The 22,413-nt window shown below is 34.7% G+C and overlaps 2 protein-coding genes and 1 long non-coding RNA gene across 3 annotated transcripts; all 3 read right to left on the bottom strand.

Moving 5' to 3' along the window:
* Positions 1-119: 119 nt before the first annotated feature.
* NF-YC1 (nuclear factor Y, subunit C1) lies at positions 120-5,585 on the bottom strand. Its single transcript, XM_039023067.2, has 2 exons — positions 4,570-5,585; positions 120-355 (listed from the first exon to the last, which is right to left on the bottom strand). The coding sequence occupies exons 1-2, from the start codon at positions 5,226-5,228 to the stop codon at positions 352-354; spliced, it is 663 nt and encodes a 220-aa protein (XP_038878995.1). The 5' UTR covers positions 5,229-5,585; the 3' UTR covers positions 120-351.
* Positions 5,586-7,839: 2,254 nt separating this feature from the next.
* Positions 7,840-12,274, bottom strand: LOC120071058 (uncharacterized). Its single transcript, XM_039023065.2, has 2 exons — positions 11,870-12,274; positions 7,840-11,005 (listed from the first exon to the last, which is right to left on the bottom strand). The coding sequence occupies exon 2, from the start codon at positions 10,848-10,850 to the stop codon at positions 8,322-8,324; it is 2,529 nt and encodes an 842-aa protein (XP_038878993.1). The 5' UTR covers positions 10,851-11,005; positions 11,870-12,274; the 3' UTR covers positions 7,840-8,321.
* Positions 12,275-13,399: 1,125 nt separating this feature from the next.
* On the bottom strand, positions 13,400-15,974 carry LOC120070681 (uncharacterized). Its single transcript, XR_005480012.2, has 2 exons — positions 15,576-15,974; positions 13,400-14,270 (listed from the first exon to the last, which is right to left on the bottom strand). It is a non-coding gene; the product is annotated as an uncharacterized LOC120070681 (long non-coding RNA).
* Positions 15,975-22,413: the final 6,439 nt, after the last annotated feature.

Genomic DNA, 22,413 nt, shown 5'->3' with positions numbered 1-22,413 from the left:
AATGGGGTTACTCAGTTCATTATTTTGGTTCCATCCAAACACAACTTAAAAGATTCTCCCAGACAGAGTCCAGCGGTATCCAACATAACGCTCCTCAGATCAACAAGGTAAAATTGATCTTGAACCAAAATGATAAAAGCCAATTCATATCAGAAACGTAGAAACAAGCTAACAAAGTAATGTCAATTCGACGACATCTAGTTAAAGTTTTTACAAGTTTCCAAAGTTAACCCCGTGCGAAAAGGAAACATAAAAGAAAAATACACTTCATTTTACGCCCTGGACAGGATCAGCAAAACCCATCAGTTTTTTTCATTGCACCAGACAGCAGATCATCTACACAAGAATTGCTTAGCTGCAGGGAAACAAACATCAGAATGAGAACTCGAAAAAGCTAAGAATGACAAACAATTTGGACATAATTTTGAGTATCAATTTCCATACAAATTAATTGACGCCTTAAGTTCAGTATTTGATCGTACACAAACATGTTAAAACTTCGGACTCTCTAGATATCTTTGATGAACAGTTAATGCGATATATATATATAACCAATCCCCCTACATTTGAACTGATCTCAGCAAAAGAAGTACTGATATTTATTTTCAACATGGAAAATTTCTGAAATATCTTCAAGATCATAAACAAGCAGTTGAAGTTTCCATCATCATAAGCAAAGAAATGAATAGTATCATCCATAAACTGGGGGTGACTAAAAGTTGGACCATCCTTGCTTATTTCTAATACTATTATAAGCAAGCCAGTTTGCACTCCTGTTTTGTAGCCTACTAAGAGCGTCCATCTCATCCGTTTCTCACCAAAGTCTTCTAGCTTAAGGATAATAAGAAGAAAATTCAAATCTGAAAAATAAGTCCTTGACTCCTTGTACTATTTGAGGTTATAGGGTAAGGAATCTCTACTTCTTCCTCAAAGAAGTCGTAGGTTTTAACCTCCCCAGCCCATATATGATATATGATGTAATATTTTGGAGGAAAAGAAAAGCCTTGTCAATGTGTTTCCATCATCTAACCCTTCTTTCTTCTTCTTAGGTCATTAACTGCTTCAATGGCAGTTAGAATAGAGTTGGCGACATTTTGTAGTAGAAAAAAAAGGAACACGGAACATGTTATAAGAGGACCTTCTCTTTGACTTTCAAACATCTTTTGGTTATCGTGAAAAGCTCCTTTGTCTTGCATTTCGGAATTTTCAGAACTATTTTCGTTTTTATTGGGTTTATTTCTTGGTTTTGAGTTTTTTACCGATTTGTTTCGAGGATTCTGTTTAAAATAAGCTTCATGAATTAATATTGGGTTTTGGTAGGAGAGAGTTGGAAGGTTTTCTTTCAAAGGCAAGGGGGATCCCAGAACTTTCCATAAGGCGTTACTTTGTATCCACGCCAGTAACCAATGTTTTAAAGGCTGCAAGGCATACACCTTAACTTAAGCCTCCTTTGAACCACAAGAGGCTTGTAGGCCTTTGTGACGAGGCACCGAGGCTTGTAGTGACTATGCTTTGTGTTATAATGTTAATTTGTCTCATTCTTAAAGAATATAAAAGCTTAAGTTGTGACAATATGAACTATTACTATTTTTGCTATTGTAACTTTAAAAGTATTGACAATAAAGATTTTATAGTATTTGTTCATCCTTTAAATGATAACAGTAGTGAGGTTAAAGATATCCTTTTTAAAATATTTGTTTAACAGTTGACAAGAGTGGTTTTTTTGTACTCTTATATGCCTATTATGCATAGCAATAATACTTGGCCATACTTAGAATTTGTTAAATGTTCTTAGTTAAATTTAAAGCTTACACCTCATACTGCCTCAAAAATCTCATGCTGCCTATTCAAGAGGAAAGGCTTCAAGGCTGCCTTTAGCCTGCCTTTTAAAACATAACCAGTAACTTGTCATACAGCTATACAAAGGTTTTATTCCTCTCTGGAACCCAACTTCCGCTTGTATGGAAAATTTTCCATGGAAGTCAATGATTCTACACATCAAAAGCAACTAACTAGAGAAGGTCACAACCTGCATCCTCTAACTAGGATCTGCATATTTTGACTCAAACCGTGACAATTTTCGTCAGAACATCATGGAAGCAAGTTCTTCACACAACTTGAGTGTGGTTCGAAGATTTGAAGCTTGGAATTCCTACAAAACTTGACCAAAGTGGATCGATAGTTGAGCTGAATTGTGGACCAATCAAATTTCACCACCTCAACAAACAGTCTTAGTTTTTTGCACTAATTCAACTTTCAGCTTTCCTTCTCGTCTAAGTTTGCTTTTTTGTCCATTGTCTAATCAATCAAATCGGTGGCTGAAGCTTATTTGAAAGGCTGCCACCCCCTAAATCAGTCAAAGGACTCTTTCTGTGGACTGTCTTTTAGAGAGCGTTGAATACTGCTGGTAAGCTTGAGGAAGTTCCCCTCCTGGACTTTGTCTCCATCATGCTTCTGCCTGTGCTCAAAGGGGAAGAGTCTATTGATCACTTGCTCCTACATTGCCCCTTTTGTGGCTCATTAAGGGCTGATCTTTTATTTTAAATGAGATGGCTAATCCATTTGCCTCCCTAAGAAGATTTGGGATTGGCTCTTAGAGGCTCTTTGCAGAACTTGCTTCAGGGGGAAGGCTAAGATCTAGTGGGATTGTGTGGTTAAGGCTATGATGTGGTCACCTTCTAAAGAAAGAAATCATCAGATTTTTTAGAATGATCGTATCTAGGGAGACTCTTTTGTTTGTAGCATACAACACTTGGCCTCTTGGCGGAGCTGAAGTCGCAAAGATTTTGGGTGTTTTTATAGCCTTGCCTTGATATTAGAAATTGGAAGGCTTTCTTTTTTTGGTAATAGTTCCCCCTTTTGGGGAGGGGTTCTCTCTACTCCTTGCCCTTATCTTATTCCTTTTGTCAATATGAATAAATTTCTCCATTTCCTTTAGACTCCCCATTTATAGGAACTACCACACAAGGTAAATGAATGATTTCCAACAAATTAGCTCCTCCCCTACCACTACCAGATGAATATGGTCAATTTTTCTCCCATTACTCCACAGTCCACACCTTGGAGACTTCAATGTACCATCCTCTTTTATTCAACACCTCCTCAATCCACAAGCAGCCATCCTCATTCCTAATTGGCTTTATTATTATGAGGAATTTTGGTTAGTAGGAGGGAACACAAAATCATTTAACAATCCTTTAATCAATCTACTAAAAAGTGACCAACACAACCTTTAGACCTCAAAGTTCTCAAAGTTCTCAAAAGCATTAAAAAAATTTCCTCTACATTTTATGAGTACAATACTTGGACAACATGAATCGTTCATTCTAAGATTCATTCAAGATGCACTGCGTTACAGGGGAAGAAATCAATAGAAAATGAAAGATAATCCTTTTAGGACCTGATTCATCCCTTCATTTGAATGGATGGGTTCCTTGTTGGCACACAAGCTAATTAGAAAAAAAAATTATATATCCATTTTTTTCTGAGAGAGAAAAACAAGTCTCTTCTTTTTTTAATAAGAAACTAGGATGTATATTAAGCAAAGAGAAAGAAACACCCTAAGGGCTGGGGACGAGGGAACCCGCACCCAAAGAGACTAATGATCACAGAAAGAGTATAATTACATAAGAATTTATTATAATTAAGACATCACCAAGTCACAAGAATAACGTGTTTAGATCAGTAGGAAGGTCGGGTAATCACTTGATGTCCCCTAAATGTGAGACAGGTCTTGATAGACTAAAATACACAGGTTGAAAGCTCCTTTCGTTGGGCTATTTTTTGTATGTCCTTTTACATTGTTTTATATTACAACTTTCTAAAATAAACAGGTTGAAAGCTTCATTCTCAACCATTGCTATTGCTACTGATTTGTCACTTTTGTTTCATAAAGGGTCAGAAAGAGAGCTTTATTACATGAAAAGGAGATGTAAAAACAACGATATAAAAAGAAGGATAATGGATAGGATATTGAACAAGCCAAGATGATTACAAAAATTCCTCCACTTGGCATTAATAAAAAGGAAAAACTACTGATATCTATTCTTGCTGGGAAATTCATACATCGGAACTACAAAGAAACATTCGTCAAAGAAACAAGAAATGGAGAGGGAGAAAAATAGGATAACCTGTCAAGAAAGGCGAAAGGAGATGGCTCCTTTTTTTTTAATTTTAAATTAAAAGAAGCCCTCTTAAGTTGGGAGTCATCAGAAAGGGAGAAAATTTTACAAAAATTATTAGACAGCAAAAACCAAAGATGAGGCTTTCAACCAAAACGGCTCCAAACAAAACCCTATAAATCCTAAAAATTACTCAACAAAACAACACATTCAAGCGGGGCGATTACGCAGTCAAGAAAAAGAAAATAGCAACAGCAACAACAACAACATAAAATCTCCCGATACAGAAGACGTGAATATGAAATCAGGTAAAACATGAAAATGTAAGAATTCAATTCAGCCTGATCACAGGCACTAATACGGATAGAAGACAAGATAAAGCTTAAATACTGAATCATTAGTTGTGCATTACTAATTCAAATCACACAAACAGCCAAGAAACACCTACCTCTGACCATCAAGATTACCCTGCCCGCTACTGCCCCCACTCGCGTAAGAACCGTCCTCAGCCGCGGTCTGCCACACCGATTGCCATGCCTGGGACGGCGGCTGAGCGTAAACTCCGGTAGGATCCATTGCCGGTCTCCCAATCATCATCCCCCCTGGAGCCCCTGCCGGTTGGCCCATAGGCGGGTAATAGTACGGCACTCCGCTAGCAGTGGCTCCGACCATGCCTCCCAACCCAGCCTCGTCCTTGATCTCATCTCTAGGCACAATATCAACTAAGAAATCAAAGATATCGGTCCTCGTGATGGCAGCAGCAATATCATTCTTCTGCAATGTCCGCCTCTTATTCTCTTCCGCGTGGAGCCATGACCTAATAGTGAGTTCAAGAATGAAGAGCTCGCAAGCCTTGGCAAACAAAATGGGGGCCTCGGCAGAGATCATACGAACATCCTCGTCGGCTTTCATGATCTTCTTAATGCGGGCGAGAGGAAGCTGATGGTTTTTAAAATCGTTAACCTGTTCGATTTCTTGACGCTGAAAGGACCAGAACATCTGAAGCTGTTGCTGCTGCTGCTGAAGGAGGTGGTGGAAGGGAGGGGCCGGGACAGGGGCCTGAGGGGGAGGGTAAGGGGAGGATTGGGTTTGATTGTTGGTGTCCATCGGCCGGCGACGGCGGCGATTGTAGTAGTAAGGGTTGGCCAAATGCTGGGAGGGGATTTGATGGATTGATGAGAAGATTTGAGGAAATAGGGAAGTGATTTTGGGGAATGTGAAGAAATTTTTGAAGAGGTGAAGATGGAAGGAAGAAAAAAGGGTGAGAGAGTCGCAGAACTCCGAAAAGAGTTGAGATAAGGTAACAGCCTTCACGATTCGTTTCTCAGCTTCCACCTCTGCATTTTAAAGATTTCATCTTCCCCTTTTTTTTAATATTAAAATTAAAATATGGGGGGAAAACAAAAGCCCTCGTTTAATTAACCCTAAATTTTCTGGCCACCCGGCCTGAATTTTCAATATTTGGTAATAAATTTTCATTTTTTTGGCAGCCTATTAAAATAAAGGAGAATCAAACTGTTATTTTTATAGCGGAAAGTATGATTTTGTCCCCTTTTTTTTCCCATTGAAAAGGGGTTGAGCTTCAAAGTAAATCGTCAAGGATTTGAATGAAAAGACAAGAAAAATCTTAAATTTATCCTTTTTAGGTATAAATGACTCATATAAATTATTTGAATATTTCAAATTTTACCATGACTACCCCTACTTCCATTTTATACCATTATGCTATCTTTTGTCCAAAAAAGTTTGTGTATATCTTAATATGCTCAATATTTTTTAACTGAATGTTTTCTTTTTCTTCTTGAGAAAAAATTATGGTTTCTTTAAATAGCTACCCTTATTATTTGCCATATCAATAAACAGTAAAAAAATAAAGTTTCAACAAAGGGGAACTTTTCTTGAAAAACAAAAACAAAAAAACAAAAAAAGAGAATTTGTTGGATATTATGATGGCATAAGATTTATTCATTGTTATTTATGCTATTTATTGGGGTTTTTTTTTTGTTAGTAGGTGTCCTGAATAGCTAAGCACGATATTTTCAATTGATTTTTGTATTGAGCGTGTTTTCTGAATAAATAATAACATGAAAGTCAAAATAAAACTTTTTTTGGTTTATAATGAGTAAATAAATGTTAGAATTTTTTTTACAAATATAAAAAATGTCAAATTATTTACAGAAATAACAAAAATAACACTGCAACATCTATCAGTGATAGACTTCTATCCATTTCTATTAAAGAAAATTGAAATTTTGCTACTTCGTGTGAATCATTTTTCTTACTTTTCTATTTTTGAAAAGATCCCCTTATGTTATGTGTATAACATAGTATAAGTTATTGGATTATCTCAATTTTATATATTATTGTGTGTTGCTACTACTTGTGAGAGTTAAGGCAAGTGCTATATTTACAAAGTGGTAACAATAGGTAATAAAAAAATGTGAGAATTTCATAGCAGATGATATAATCCCTAAAATGATGGATAAAGATGAAAATGTAAACCTTCTAAAGTATTTCTATCAAAATGAGATGTGAAGCCTTAGTGTAGAGATTTTGAATTTTGAAATATGATTATTAAAAATAGGATGCCCAGAATTTGGTATCATAAGAGAGGACCAAATTATGGAATTTCTGTTTTTGTTTGGTTTGAATTGCACAAAAAAAATAATAAGTTTTTTTTTTCTTGTCCTTTTTGAGTAAAAAATCGAAATATGGAATTGTAAAAGAATTGAGATTAACTAAAATACCCTTCTAAATTTCTCCGTTTTCACTTGTAACAATATCTTGGTTTTTCCCCTTTTGAAAATATTATTCTCTCATACGCTGAAACCATAACAACTTTAATTTAATTTTATATAAAGGCCAAAAAAATCAATACCAATTATTTTGTAGGATTTGCCTGTTAGAAACATGTGATGTACTTCTAAAAGTTTTATTCCAAGCCAAAGAAGTTTCTGTTGAAACAAAAAAAAAAAGAGAGTCCAACAAGCTGTACAACTTGCTAAATACCCAAAAGTAGTTTGGTATTGAGGCAGACAATGCCTTTTCTTTAACCACATGCCCACTCTTCCTATAATTCCCTTTCTTTTTCCCTTTTTTGAAAACCACTTTTTTGAATTTCAGAAGCAGCACAAACAAACAAACAAACAAATACAATTTATAAATTAAAAAAAAAAATCAAAGAAATGAACTGTGAATGAAGGAGCATAATTTTGGAAAAGAAAAATTTGTTCTTGAAGAAAGTTCAAACATTAATTGAGTCAAATTGCGTACCGAATTGTTGATGCTTTAGAAAGCAGACCACAAAGACTTGTAATATGCGCCCTTCATTTTCCTGCAACATTAATGAACAAGAGAATAAGAATGTGCCTTCCATAAATTATTAGTAATGCGAAGAAAGTGCTTCAGATTTAGCCTTCAGTTCTTTCAACAGATATCAGATTTGGATTCTTCCAATGAAACATTGCAATATTATGAAATCTCGTCAAACAGATAATATATTCCTAATCCAACAAACAAATATGAAAAGCAACAATCAAAATGGAGATATAAACAACTTTCCATAAATAAAATGTATAATTCTTTTTCTCTTCGGATCATTTGACTTTGATTGCATTCTCTGTAATCAGACAGGCAAGAAAGGGAGAATTTGTAAAGGAAATCAAGAGCATGCACCATCCAGATATATATCCAAGTACATAGAGCAACAACTGAGATGTGTTCAAACTGGATTTTTCATTAAAAAGAAGAGAATATTGTACTGGAAGATAATGCCTCTCGAATGTACAAGTAAAAGTAATTACATCTCTGGGAGCAAAGAGTTAAATTAGCCTATCAATCTGGAGCTACGATATCGTATACCATATGGTCGATCAAACCCAAAGGAAACTGCCTTTTCCAACACTCCCCAAGCTACCAGAAACTGAAACTGAAATTTGTATTGAGGGTGTCAAAAAGCTAGACAAAATTGTAGCCCAAACAGTGTAGAGAGAGTAAAACTAGACTAAAGAAATACTTCTCCACATGTGTCATCAATTAATATCTCTCAAGGCTGAGAAGACAAATAAAATGAACAAAAGAAAAAAAAATCAAAATAACGATTAGGACGGATTGGTGCTTAGAAGCTGTACTGAGTATGGCCTTTGCTGCTACCCTCATGTCTATGGTATATTCATCTGAGAAAAATTTCTCAAAAGTTGTCTAATGTGCTGATAACTCGGCACCAATTGGCAATTTTCCCCGGAACCGCTTCCGGCTATACACAATCATCTTTTGAACTGTTGTCTTATTTCCATTATGCATCATCAGATCTTCCACCTTTACTTTATCCTGAACTTTTAGACATCGAATAGTTGTTTCTACATTATTCTCAATGTTTGCTTCTTTAGCAGATTTTGTAGCCTCAAGTGGGTGTCTGTCATTGGCTTTTTCAGCGCTCTCAACCGCTTCTTCGAGTTCTGTTTCAGTGTCCTTGGCAACTTGAAGAAGTTCCAGGGGTGTTGCTGCAGGATCAAGCTCCCAGCAACCAGCAGGAGCGTTTTGACCTTCAAGGCCTGTAAGCAAGCATGAAGGAACCTGGTGAGAAAACCGAAACATTTCTTCTCTGGGAATATTCCGGATCTTTGATGGATCTGAGTGCTGCTGAAACACAGTCTTGTAACCAACAACTTTAACTAATGGAACAACAGCAATCCCTTTATCTTCATTGTAATCTTCAAGGACTTCCACCATGTCATATTTGTGAATGACATCGTCTGGGGTAAGCTCATTCCAATCAGGAGACCAATTCCTATACAGAGCCCACACATCTCCTTTACTAGGAAAGATTCTAATAGCTCCTCTCTTGCCTTTTATCTGCTTAACCTTGTGTGAGAAGGAATTGAGAGAGCCATAATCTTCATACTTTCCAATCCAGAAATCCCCACTTGTCTTTGGAAATCCACAACCAATCCAGTTCAATGGAGCCAGTTCAATGTTACTTTTAGAATTAAGCCAACTGATTCGCATTTTGAATGGTTTCAATGATATAACTTTATGAACCATGGCATAATACCGGGGCATACCATCATCGTCATCATAAACAGCCCAAACCTGATTACTACCAAATGACTTTTCCGCACGATCCTTGTCAAAATCATGAAAATCTGGATCAGGAACGCTCATGGAGAAAGATTCAGAATCTTTGGTGTCTGGACTCTCACCAGAATTTGGAGGTGAAGGATATTTGGTCTGCAGCAATTCATCTTTACTACATGCAGCATTCAGATATCCACTGGATTTCGTACCATTTAGAACAACACTTTTCCCCTCTTTCTCTTCAACAAGATCCTTGTTAGAATTCGCCATCCTTTGCAAAATGGTTGATGACGCATCTGCTTTCCATTCATTAAGCTTCTTGCAGATCTCATTCCTAGCCTTGCCCATCAACATCTGTCGCAATTCCAGCTGGGAAAGCTCCCTTGTATTATCAGGTCTAAACTTTCCTGTGACTGTCCTTCTTCCTTCAAAGCTATACTTTTGAGATCCACTACTCTCCTTTGTAATCCCTGCACCATCTAATTCCATTTGCCTGAGGAAGTTTTTGATATTACCCTGCATTTTATGTCCAGTTATGCGTCTTTTTTTCTTCGGTCTATCTCCTTTATGTACAGAACTGGCACTGTCATTGAAGGATGTAGCGGCAAGACCAGCATCCCCTTTGTTGGGAGCATGATCTTCTCTCAGAGAAGGCTCCTCTTTCATAGCTTCCGATATGCCATCTTTATGCCCTACCTTCATCTTTGGAGATGATGGTTTGAAGAAACTAAAAGTTTTAGCTGTTGAAGAAGCTGATGCTTGCATACCTTCAGTTGCTCTGAGTTTACATGATGTATCAGAATGAAAAGATTTATGCATAGATTCCATACTACTATATCCAGCTGAGTCCACACCTCCTCTAGCAGAAAACTGTGTCTTCTCCACATTAAATGATTTCTTGAAATGGCTATATGCACTGGAAGCCTGTTGCTGCCTGTTGAAAGTCCATGGAGAGGATGACGGATTCCCATTGAAAGGTGGTGATGGGTTTTCAACAGCCAAAAAGGATATGCGGCAGTTGGGACAAATAAGATTGTGATTAAGATAAGATCTGAGATACTCAAAATGCACCTTGCATGAATTGCACATTGTCCAAAACGTGGATTTCACTGGATGAGAAGCTGGAGCAGAAAGGACCTCATCATCACTTCTCCAATGCCATCTATTCAAATTATTATTGGGGGAGAGATTATGGAAACCATTCCGAACAATTGGAACTGATGATCTTGTTTCAGTGGACTTCATAGGCATACCTCTTGTATTCCGCTTTTGGTCAAATGCTGCTCTCTTGGTTTTGTCAGACAAGCAGCTCCAAGCTTCAGATACAATTTTAAAAGCCCCATCTGCACCAATTGATTTGTTTTTGTCAGGATGAAGAATGAGTGCCAATTTTCTATAATGTTTCCTAATGGTTTCTTCATCAGCTAGAGGATCCACACCAAGGATCCTGTACCAATCAATGCATCCATCAAATCTTTTCTCTGCAGACAAGTAAACATTAAGAGTTGCAATAAATTGTGGAAGACCATCAAGACCGGGATACAAACTATGGGCCCTCAAGGCAAATCTAACTGCAGCAGCAATGTCCATCTCTACAAACTTTTTCTCAGCAACCTGCTTGGCCTTAATGGCATCATCTTTATTGCAATCCATCCCCTCAATATTGAAATTTTGCTAATGACGAGTATTCTAATATCCTTCTACTTTTCTGGAAGTGCTAGCACAATCATATCGGTGTGTTGATCTTCAATGTATATTCACCAATATTCTTGGACGTCATCAAGTAATCACCCAAAATTTTGAAATCCCTAAAGCAGAACAAGAATAAAGGAAATTACGTAAATTGACAAAAGTAGGCAGACACAAAGTTCATAGCAAAACTATGGAAGTTGTCGACTGGAAACAGATAAAATGCAATAAATAATTTCACTCAAGAGTTATAAATGTAAAAATACCAATGAACGTTTTACCTAATCCATCAATTCCATTTTCTACCCCATCACAGATCTATGACAATAAATCAGATCCAAGAACCGCGTAACGAGATAACCAGATAACCCAACGACCAAATAACAAACTTCTTAAACATTAACATATTCAACAGCAAAAAATAGGGAAAACAAAACAATAGTGGAACCTACATTCTTCATCAGAATGTACCACAAGATGCATACTACAGTTCTTTAGAGTTGATCATCCATTGGTATTCTGGACGCTGGCAAAATAAACATTGAAACCTGAACAACCAAATCTAATGAGAGGCAGCTGGTTCAATGATCACCCTGATTTTCATTTTATCAGGAAAAAAACTAATCATTATCCTATTAGAAGCACAGTCTCATTCTCATATACTTCCACATATGCTGAACAACATAAACAGCGTTATAGAAAACGAAATTAGAAAAGATAACGAATTCCCTCTTCAAAATCGAACCACCCATTTTCCACGGAAAACAAATAATAAAACAAAATGAATCGTCTTAGCTCAAGCCCAGAAAAGTCTGGCAGTTCGTTACGGTAGCATAAAGTTTCATAAATACAAATTTTCAGTAACACTTACAAAACCCTACATTTATCTATCCTATTGAAGTACAATCTAGCAACAATGGAAAACGGATCATATTCCTCAAATGGTACAATGCGAAGGTATGTAAGGGAAGATTATAACGTACAGAAAATCCCTTTTCTGAGATGTGAATCGCCGGAAACCATTGAAGAATCTGGATAACAATTTTCTGGATGAAACCTCTCTGCCACCAAGCTTCGAATGGGGAAAAATGAAAAATAAATCCCAAATTCAGATGGCACCAAGTGAAAATATTTCCTCACCCTGCAGAAAAATTGGGTATTTGCATGGCAAATATATAGCAACTGAGTTTTTTTTTCCTAGTCTTTTGTATATTTTTGCTAATGCTAATAAAAATGACCTAACAATTTTTTCACATGCGGTTAAAACCCTAACTACGGTTATTTTTTCTTTAACTCTGGTTATTGGGGTTGCAACATTTCATGCTACTTGCATAAATATAGACAAATTCAGTTAAAAATTAAAATAAGTTTTTATCCACTTTCCAAATAAATGCCGGCATCTTCAGCAAGAAAATATATATACACAATATTTAGTGGTAAAAAAATTATTAGAATATCCTAACGTAAGCTTGAACTCAAACAAGAAGTCGGTAAGTTATTAATGAAATTTCTTGTCAGCTTTCAGACCACTCACATTACTTTTGTTGTATTAAGTTTACTTGATGAAATTATGAAAATAAGTCAACATTACTTTTGTTGTATTAAGTTTACTTGATGAAATTATGAAAATAAGTCAACACTTCAATAACTCAGAAATTCGAGATTCTCTACGCATCCATATCAACTTTAGAAAGATTTTAAATTCAAAAAAGCTGTTTTTATAGTCATTTATGGTATGCATTTTTTTCCCTTTCCCTTCAGAGCCAAATAGCTTCAGAAATGTTCAAATTGGATGTTGGGTTCTCCATATAAACAATGATCAAGTTTTGCAACTTCCATTTGCTAATTTGTTGGTGCTCTGAGATGTTTGTGTAAATTCAGTGTAAATGTACAATAGTTGAAATTTGGGTGGCAGAAGCCAGCATCTTCTGTTAACTTTTCATAAACATTGTATGTTGCCCATGCAAGAGGATTGTGCAGTTTAGGAAATGCCAAGTGAAGAGTATAGCCTTATTAGGAGCAAGGACACAGCATGCATTCATTGATATGGCCATATATAAATGCCTGTGGAAGAGATATTGTTTGTATATATGTTGCATTGCCATCAAAGAGAGACTGTCACTTACAATGAAATTAAAGAAGCTGTCTTACCCCCCTGTGTACGTGTATCTTAAATTGGCCAAAGATTTGAGTGAAAAATGATATTGGTGTGGCTTTTGAATGGTCGTCTTTGTTTTTCAGTTCTATACAATCCATTGTGTCAAAGCTACCAATAAAGATGGCAGTTTCATGAATTTGAGAGAAAAACTCCTGCCTTTTTGTGAAAGGTTCAAATGAACTACAGATTCATAAATGCTTTTGCCTCAGGAGTGCTTGAATCAACTGAATCAAATTTAGAAGTCCTAGCTTTTACCAGCTTTATCAATTTGAAAATGCAGCAACTCAGAAACTAGAGAACAAAAAGATCTGATGTGTGCTCGGGTTTCAGAAGGAGAGATAACTACACTACAAAGTGACAGTACAATCAAGATCTCATCATTCCTTGTAACGGAGCATAACAACTGTTTTAGCTTTAATACTGACATCCATGGGTTACACAGACAAGAAAAGAATATCCACCCTCCCCCCACAAGAAAATAAAATGAAGCTAAGTGAATGAAACTTGGAATTGCTAGATCCAGTGGGCAAGCACCGAGAATGAGTATGGAATATTGTAGTTTGATAACAAACGACCACACTGAGCACTGTCACAACCAGAAAGATTGCAGGTAAGATCAACAATGGTTCAGCAGTTTAACAATCCCCCCCATATTCAAGTATGTCATCTTCCTGAGGCCGTATTTTATGTGTTTTATGTCCCTGAACTTGAAGCCTCACTTGAGCTTGCTCATCATCATCTACATTATGGTCAAATATTACTAGAAGTCAGCAAGTCGCTACTCTATTTGCGTCTTCTATTTGATGGCTGACTGAAGCAAATTTGCCATAATCTGTAATTTGTTGGTGCACTTTCTGGTAGTGGAAATGAAGCACCTTCTGAGGCCATATTCATCTTCAATGTCACCATGTACACCTTCATTTCAGTTATATTCAGACTAAGACATCTTCACTTTGTAGCACTTAGTTCTAGAGGAAGACTATTCACTGTCAGAGGTACTGGTTGAGGGAACAATATGGAAAAATAGGTCTGGAAGAAAAATAAGAATCGTTAGAAGCTTTTATAAGATCTGTATCGATCTCGTTTACATTAATCAGATCTTGAGGCGAGAGGATTCTCATCATATAAGCTGCAGGACGAGGCCAATCCTGTGGATGACAAGAAGCTTGAAAAATCAAATGAGCAAACTTATCAGAGGTTTTGAATATCGGGAAATCTTGATGGGACTGCAAATATGGATATCAATAATGCTTGATCAGGGGTATTGAACATCAAAGAATTCCATGTCAATAAAGAGCTCCAAGCTGTAAAGTGGATTAGATTACATCTACTTCCAAGTTACAACAGGAAAGAAAATACTCAGAAAGCACCAAAGTTTCTCGACACGGATAAATATAAGTAAACTTAATTTTACAAGTAAAAGAAACAGATAGTCCTATAATCCATGTCCAATTGAAAAAAAAAATCAACGTCCTGGGTTTATAAAGCTTTAAAATTGTGATGAAAAAAAACAGTTTTTGAGAAAGATGTAATGATTGATGCTTCATCGTGTCATTAATTTGTTTCAGATGAAGCACAAGTAAATGGCTAACGATGAACTGCAGTTGGAATCCACCATCCACGTCTCGCATGACCATGCTTTAGAGTTAAGACAGTAAATGAAAAACTTGCATCAGCACCCTTCTACTATTTGCAAGACAATTGCCCATTAACGATCTTCAGTTAACCCTCTACGATAGATAAACAATTATGACATTGAATAGTAAAAAGCAAGCTAGTGACAATGGTGAACAGATAGCAAGAAGCCATCGATCTTGAATATTTAATTAAAGCAGCAAATCTAGGCTTGGTGGAAACAATTAGCAACTGTAACTATTAGCAAATCAAGCAATAAGCTTTAAATTTCAACCATTATCATGCGAGAAACCACTAACAAACAACATTCTGTAGGAATCCACTCTGTCAGGATTCTAGATAAAGAAACAGCTTGACCAGGAGACTGAAATCACAATAACTTAGAAAAATTAAGTTGAAAGAAAGCTTGTAGACAGGGATTCTAGACGACTATAAAATCAACCTGCCATGAACGCACAAGTATTAAACTGCTGAAGTTTTAAGAAGTACTATATGAGGTGTCTAGCGAATCCAATGATCTTGGTAAGAATAAAACAAAATTCCAAGTCCTGCTATTCCAACATAAAAGAATTCCACCAAATAATATTCACGTCAATCAACTGAGACAGAACTACATTTAGGAGCAAAAAATTTATAAGAGTTTGGGACTTTTTTCGCTCTCGTATCTTCTGAATCTGACTCTTAGCCAGATTCTTCACTCGGGCCAATGATTATGCATTTTTGACAAGAATGATGTGCGATTGTAAGGAGAAAACCGATGCTACCACTTTGATTTTGCATGTAATCATCTTTAACAAGAACGACATACTTTACCCAACGGGGCTGTGATTTTCTTATTTCAATTAATGTTCATAGTTGAAGAAATACAGATGATACAAATTAATAAAACAACTTACTTTCCAAGAGGAACTATTTGGAAATTGAGAAATCGACATTGTAGAGGAGAGTGATCTGTAATTGCTTCAGATTGCGACCCCATTCTTCATTTCGCGCGTAAACTGTGCTTTTCTTCTCTGCTATTTTGAATGAAAACGAAGCCCTGATCGGCCGATGACTATAAAGGTAATTTTGCTAATCCTTTTCAATTAACAAAATCTATGTTTTAGTATCATACTTTTTTTCAATTAATTGGCTTTTTCTTAACAAATTTAATCAGTTTAAAACAGTTCCAATTTAGTTTTCCTTGGTGAAAATTATTTTTTAATTTTGTCTCTCATTATTGGTGGACATAAAAAATGGTTAAAGATAAATCTCTATCTCTACTCTATTAAAAAGGATTACATGGGGAGAATCTTTCTCTCCCCGTTTTGCCCTTCATGAGTAGAAGAGAAGAAACAATACGAAGAGTTGAGAGAGGAGAGAGTGAAAAACTTATATTCACACCCCTTTATAATTAAAAATATATATATATTTGTACTCTTTAGGGTTTTTGTTGATATTTTTAGCTTTTCTTTCTCTATTTTATACTTTTAAGACAGATACAATCACTGAAAAAAAAAAAAAAAAGTATCATTTTATGTTGTAAATAAGTAATTTAATTTTAATTTCCCATGATAACTAAATATTTTCAAAATAAATAATAATCACACCTTTTTCATTAACGTGGAATCCTCTTGATATATCCATTCAGATAAAAACTATTATTCAAATAGACATATCTTACAAATAGTACATCACCCTTTACATAATAACTAAATATTTTTAAAAGAATAAATACAAGTTTTTCTTTTTTTTTTTCTTTGACCTCATCTTCATTTTAAGAATGTCATAATAGAAAGAATTGTAGAATGATAAGTAAAGTTTTTGTTATTCATAAAGAAAATATATTATGCCAAAGTGAAGCCTAGATAATCCATAAATTTATTTTCTTCGACGAGCAAGTATGATTGTTATCTTTATATTTAAATTTTGATTTATTATTATACATTAACCGTTATATTGAGGGAAAAAATAAGATATGTATAGTATCTTGAAGTTCAAATTTTGATACAATTATTGGGAATGTCCTATAACTCGCCGTTCGTGTTAAACATTATATTTATCAATAATAATAAATTATTGATTTTGCATTCTATTATGAAAATCCAATAAACATATCCATGGCTATAGTTTGAATATTGTAACTTTATGTAGTGACATAAGCATGATAAAGTTATAACCTAAATGGTCTAATAAGAATAGGGATGAAATTGGGTATTTCATCCTGGTAACACTATTGAATTGTGGCCCACTCTGTAGTTGTTACAAAGAGTTGTAAAGTGCTACAAACAATGTGATCCACATATCGTTCATGTTGAGACATGTGAGTGGGAGCATCCTATGCAATGAGTTTGCATATAAACTGGACCACGAAAATAGTCACTTTTCTTTATAACGACCGTTTACTGTCAAAACTGACTGTTTTCATTTATAACCTAGGTTAACTTGATCTTAATCTTAAACTAGTTATGAACTCCTGTTTGTTCGGGATTATCCTTTGATCTGAAAACGGTGAGAGTAGTCCAACAACACTGCTCAATAAACCTCCCATTTTGGGATAAGACTGGATGAATAGTTGGGGATATAGCCTTGCAAGATGAAATTCACTTCTACCCGATTTAGGGTTAGCAGATAGGTTATTCTCTTAAGTATTGATTCCAGGTCTTGAACAATTAGGGCCCCGCCTTCTCATGATAGAAAAAGGATTTGATTCATAGGTGTTATGAATTAGAATTGTTCATTGGGGTTAGTGGGAACTTAATGAACAAGATATTCACAAGGGTAAAATGGTTATATTGACCCAACTGTGATTATGAACAACCTGTGAAATATCGACTTACTGATTATGGTTATATAAAGTGGACATAATATATCTATAGCGAGGGGAGTTCAGCTATGGGCTATAGTGGAGTGATCCATTAGTTAACAAATGGGGTTAAATGAATTTAGTCGATTAATCCCGAGCCCATGATCTGTAGGTCCATGAGTTCCCCCTACTATCTTGTAAATGGATAAGCTTTATAGTAGCTTGATAAGTTAATTTGAAACGTTCAAATTAAAATACGGAATATGAGAATATATATATATATTTAAATATGATCTAAAAATATGAAGATGGATTTGTGCAAAAATTAATTTAATATTTGATACTAAATTAAATTAATTTTATAAAATTAAATTTTCAGTTTTAAAATCAAAATAGATTTTGAAATCAAGTTTTGATTTTGAGAAAAATTGAAAATGTTGAAAATCATGCACAAATGGAAAAATGAGATTTTTCATTAACCATCTTTTTCATGCTCACACAAAACTCATTTCCTCATATTCATTAACTCCAAGCATGAGCTGCAAGTCATGCAACACTCTTCTTTGCATGTTCACATACAATAAATAAAGAAGAATTGAGTGAAATTGAGGCATGCATTCTATAGAAATTTTAGAGAAAATTTCGGCTGGAAGAAAGGTTCTTCAAGTAGTGTGCAAAGGTTCTTCAAGTAGTGTGCTGCTGTGAGCTTCTCCTTGTGTTTTCATTGCTTCAAGTTGTTCTTGAGTCCCACAACTCGTTCTAAAGCTCCAAGAGGATAGTGGGGAAGATCCTGAGGTGGTTCACGGTGTTCTTTAGAGAAGACAACTACTGTTGATCGAGATCTTGAAGAGTTCTACAAAGGTATGATCACAAACCCTCTTATTTTAGATGAGCATGCTTTAGTTTCTATCAAAATTAGTGAATTTGAATGCTTATTGATCATTCTTGCTTCCGCTGCATGTTAATATACTCTTACAACAATTTTGATTATTAGATTTGTTTCCAACACTAACAAATATTTAGGTTATTCTCAAACTTAAATTCTAATTATGTAGAAAATTTAGTTTTATTTATTTATTATTTCTTTTAAATTTCTTTTTCAATGAGACGAGTGAGATCAATTACAAGAAGCAAAAATAAAATAAGAATTGGGTCGGTAGATAAGAAATGGAAGTGGGTTTGAATGAGGAAAAGGGGAAAAGAACTGATGTGAAAGTAAATGATGAGGTTCACGAGGGAGTGTTATTAACAATGATGGTTATTTTGGAATAAGAAATGTAGCAGTTGAATTAAACCAAAGAGTGACAACACTCTCTAATTTTCAATTGGAAAATTTTCACATATAGAAAAAATGTCAAATTATTTACAGAAATAGTAAAACGAAAACACTCATAGACACGATAGATTGCTATCAGTTTCTATTACTGATAGACACTTATAGACTTCTATTAGCTTTTGTTGATGAATATTAAAATTTTGCTATTTTGTGTAAATAGTTTTCCTTATTTTTCTATTTTTGAAAATCTTCCTTTTCAATTTGTAGGAAATTATATAGAGTGTATTCCTTTTCAACCATAACAAAGATTTATATATTTATGTTATTTTAAAATTTAAAATGTTGAGCATATAGTTTTTGTTAATACTTGAAATTTTATATTATTATTTTTTTATTGGTTTTAATTAGATTTCTATAGTTTCAACTTTATCAAAATTTTAGATCTCTTATTTATTTGTTTGAATCAAAATTTTTACCCGTTTTTAATATATTTGAATTTAACATGTTTATTCATTATGTTAGGAGAACTACTTAAGAAAACTATCACAATAAGCAACAAGATCGGAGATCTAAAGAAAGGTATTAGTATCATATATATCTCTAACCTTTGAAATACACAAGCATGCCAACAAAACCAATATTCATTAAAGACGTTATTCTTGAGTCAGTTGATGATATATATTGTTATTCCATCCCTTTTTAATTTGATATAAAAAATTACAGTTTATACTACTCTTATCAAAAGTATATTAATTCAAATTTTATGTCACCATATGTTCCAACTTCCAAGTGTTCAAAACATCCTCAAACAAGTGATTAACATAAAATACAACACACACACGCATGTGAGTTTGTGCGTGCATGTGTGTGCTTGTGCATGTGTATGTCTAGTTTTGGCTATTAACTATTTTATTATTTTTAATTTTTTATGTCAAATATTTATTATTTAAACTTAATGAAATTTATATTAATTTGTTATTGAAATTTCATCGAAAAAAAATTATGTTCGATTTCAAGCCACGTACATTGCACGTGCAATGTAGCTAGAGTCTTCAAAGGCATATAGTTCCATTTATATCGATAATTAGGATCCCTAACACATAGGTATAAAGTGATAACCATTTGATTTTTAAAACTATTTCTTTTTGAAAAAATGACAATACATAATTTTTTTTTAAAAAAAAAAACCTAAATTGAATAGTTTAAGCTCAAACTGATAACTATTTAGGTTTTAAAAATTAAGTTTATGGACACTATACTCGACCTCGAGACACCTTTGCTTGTGTCCCTTTATGGATGGTATTTATATAGGTGAATAACAAGGTGAATGGAGAGAGTGTTTATAGTAAGTGGACGCGGGACGTGTGTCAACATACCCCACAGTCTCTCTCATTAGTTGGTAGTAAGGTTTCATGCTCGGCCTTGAGACACATTTATTTGTGTCCCCTACAGATGACATTTGTATGATTTTTTATCTCAAACTCCATAAATGGATAGGATTACTTTAATTTTTGCCCCAGTCGGTTTTTCCTACGGTTGGCTCACTGGGGCGAAACTCTATAATATAAAATGAGAGGTTATACTTAAAGAAATATTAAACGAATTTAACAGTTTCTAGATCAAACAATGGTGTCTGATAGTTACAGTAACAAGGAGTTGTTATGTCTATTGGTTGACATAGTATCATTTCAATGAAAGGGCGTCTGATCCCTCTACGGTAACTTTTATCCCGACTCACTAAAGCATCATTGCAAAATAGATATCACTTAAGGTGCATTAGATTATTTTGCTAAATTTGATTGGTTTTTCAAAATGGGTAATGCATAGATTACTAATATAGATAATCTGTATGGTTTCAACTATTTATTAACTATGACTTTCGTGACACTTAATTTTGCTCACCGCTGACAAATTTACGAGCGAAAATTATACAACCTGAAAAAAACCAATCAACACAATTTTAATCATCAATGACCTCTATTTTGTCCTTGTGAAGGATTATCCTCTCATGCTTGCTCTAAATACTGCTCGAAATATTCGAGAAGCATACGAGCGGTGGACACGGGAAAACAAGAAGACCCTAGCGTATATCTTAGCAAACCTTTCAAAAGTCTTGGGCAGGAAGCATGAGCCCATGATTACTGCCCGTTTGATCATAGAGTCCCTGTGGGGGATGTTCGGACAACCGTTCGTACAACTTGGGCACGACGCTTTAAAACACATTTTCAATGCTTGTATGCAAGAAGGGGCATCTGTTACAGAACACATTCTCAATATGATTCCACTTTTTCATGGCGGAGATGAATGGATCTGTCATTAATGAAGCCAGTCAGGTTAGCTTCATCTTCGAATCTTTACCTTAAAGTTTCCTACAATTTCGTAGCAATGCCGTTATGAACAGAATTGACTAAAAACTTGATGCATTGTGAATGTGATGCAATTATGGTATGAGTTGCAATGACGTGTTATGCGTTGCACATGTAAGTTTTCCTAATAAGACCCAAGTATAAGCCTCACTAGATTTCCTGGTAAGTTCAGGTCCGAACACAGGGACTACTGAGTAATATGCGATAGTCACTTTGATTATCTTGCGGTGGTGAAAATAAATAAGTTTGATGGTGTTTTGATTAAGTAAATTTCCTATGCGACGGAGTTTGAATGAAGAGTTGATGAAATCGAGAGTTACAATGAGTATACGATGAACGGGTTGAGAAGGGGTTTAGCTAACACTTCCTAAGATTATGCACGTGTCATCGATCACGCTACACACAAATAATAGCACGTCATCTCTCAATGCAAATGTCATAACTCCTATTTCTAGGACGCATGCAATGTATAGAATCAATTTTCAATTCAATGTAATATTTTTTACAAAATATTTATCGTGGATAAAAAACTCTTTATCTTTCAATTTGAAAATTTCATTAAAGGGAAAAAAATAGGGGATTTGAGCGTTTCCAATAAAAATCTTATCTGATTTCATTTATTTCAATAAGAATTGAAGGTGTAAATTTTCTTGATTTAACTTTTATTTTATAAGATTTTGCAAACCAATTTAATTCTGTATTCCGCGGGATATATTCTATAATAGTAATAATGATTTCGAGAAAAGAAATTAAGTAAGGGTTCATAGAATTCAAAAAGAAGGTTTTAACTTAATCAACTAATGTCATCGTTTCAATGTCTCATTAAATTTTTCATAAAGAGTTTCAGTTTACTATTTGATCTTCTATATTTATTATATATATAATATATAAAATATATAATAAAATCAAAAATAAACAAAAACTTTTTGGTTTATTGGGGCGATGGGGATTCGTAATTTTCCAAGCCCTCTCGGGGACTTGCTTAAGAATAAGAAAGAGGAATCTCATGTAAATACCATGGAATAAGGTTTGATCCTATTCATGGGGATTCCGTAAATATTCCATTCCAAAAAGAGAAAGTTCGAAACAAGTGGGATTTTTTTGGAGATTGGATGCAGTTACTAATTCATGATCTGGCATGTACAGAATGAAAACTTCATTCTCGATTCTCATCAATAACATCAAATTATATTGTCTCCTGCTTAGACTGATAAATCCCAGAGAAATTGCTATATCCTCTATTCAAAAGAGAGAAATGAGTCTGGATCATATGAGAAAACATAAGTAAACGCGCCTCTGCTTGAGCC

The sequence above is a fragment of the Benincasa hispida genome, chromosome 2, assembly GCF_027475165.1.
Source record: "Benincasa hispida cultivar pf3 chromosome 2, pf3_genome.v1.1, whole genome shotgun sequence".
Lineage (NCBI taxonomy): Eukaryota > Viridiplantae > Streptophyta > Magnoliopsida > Cucurbitales > Cucurbitaceae > Benincasa > Benincasa hispida.
This window is presented reverse-complemented; position numbering and strand designations above follow the sequence as displayed.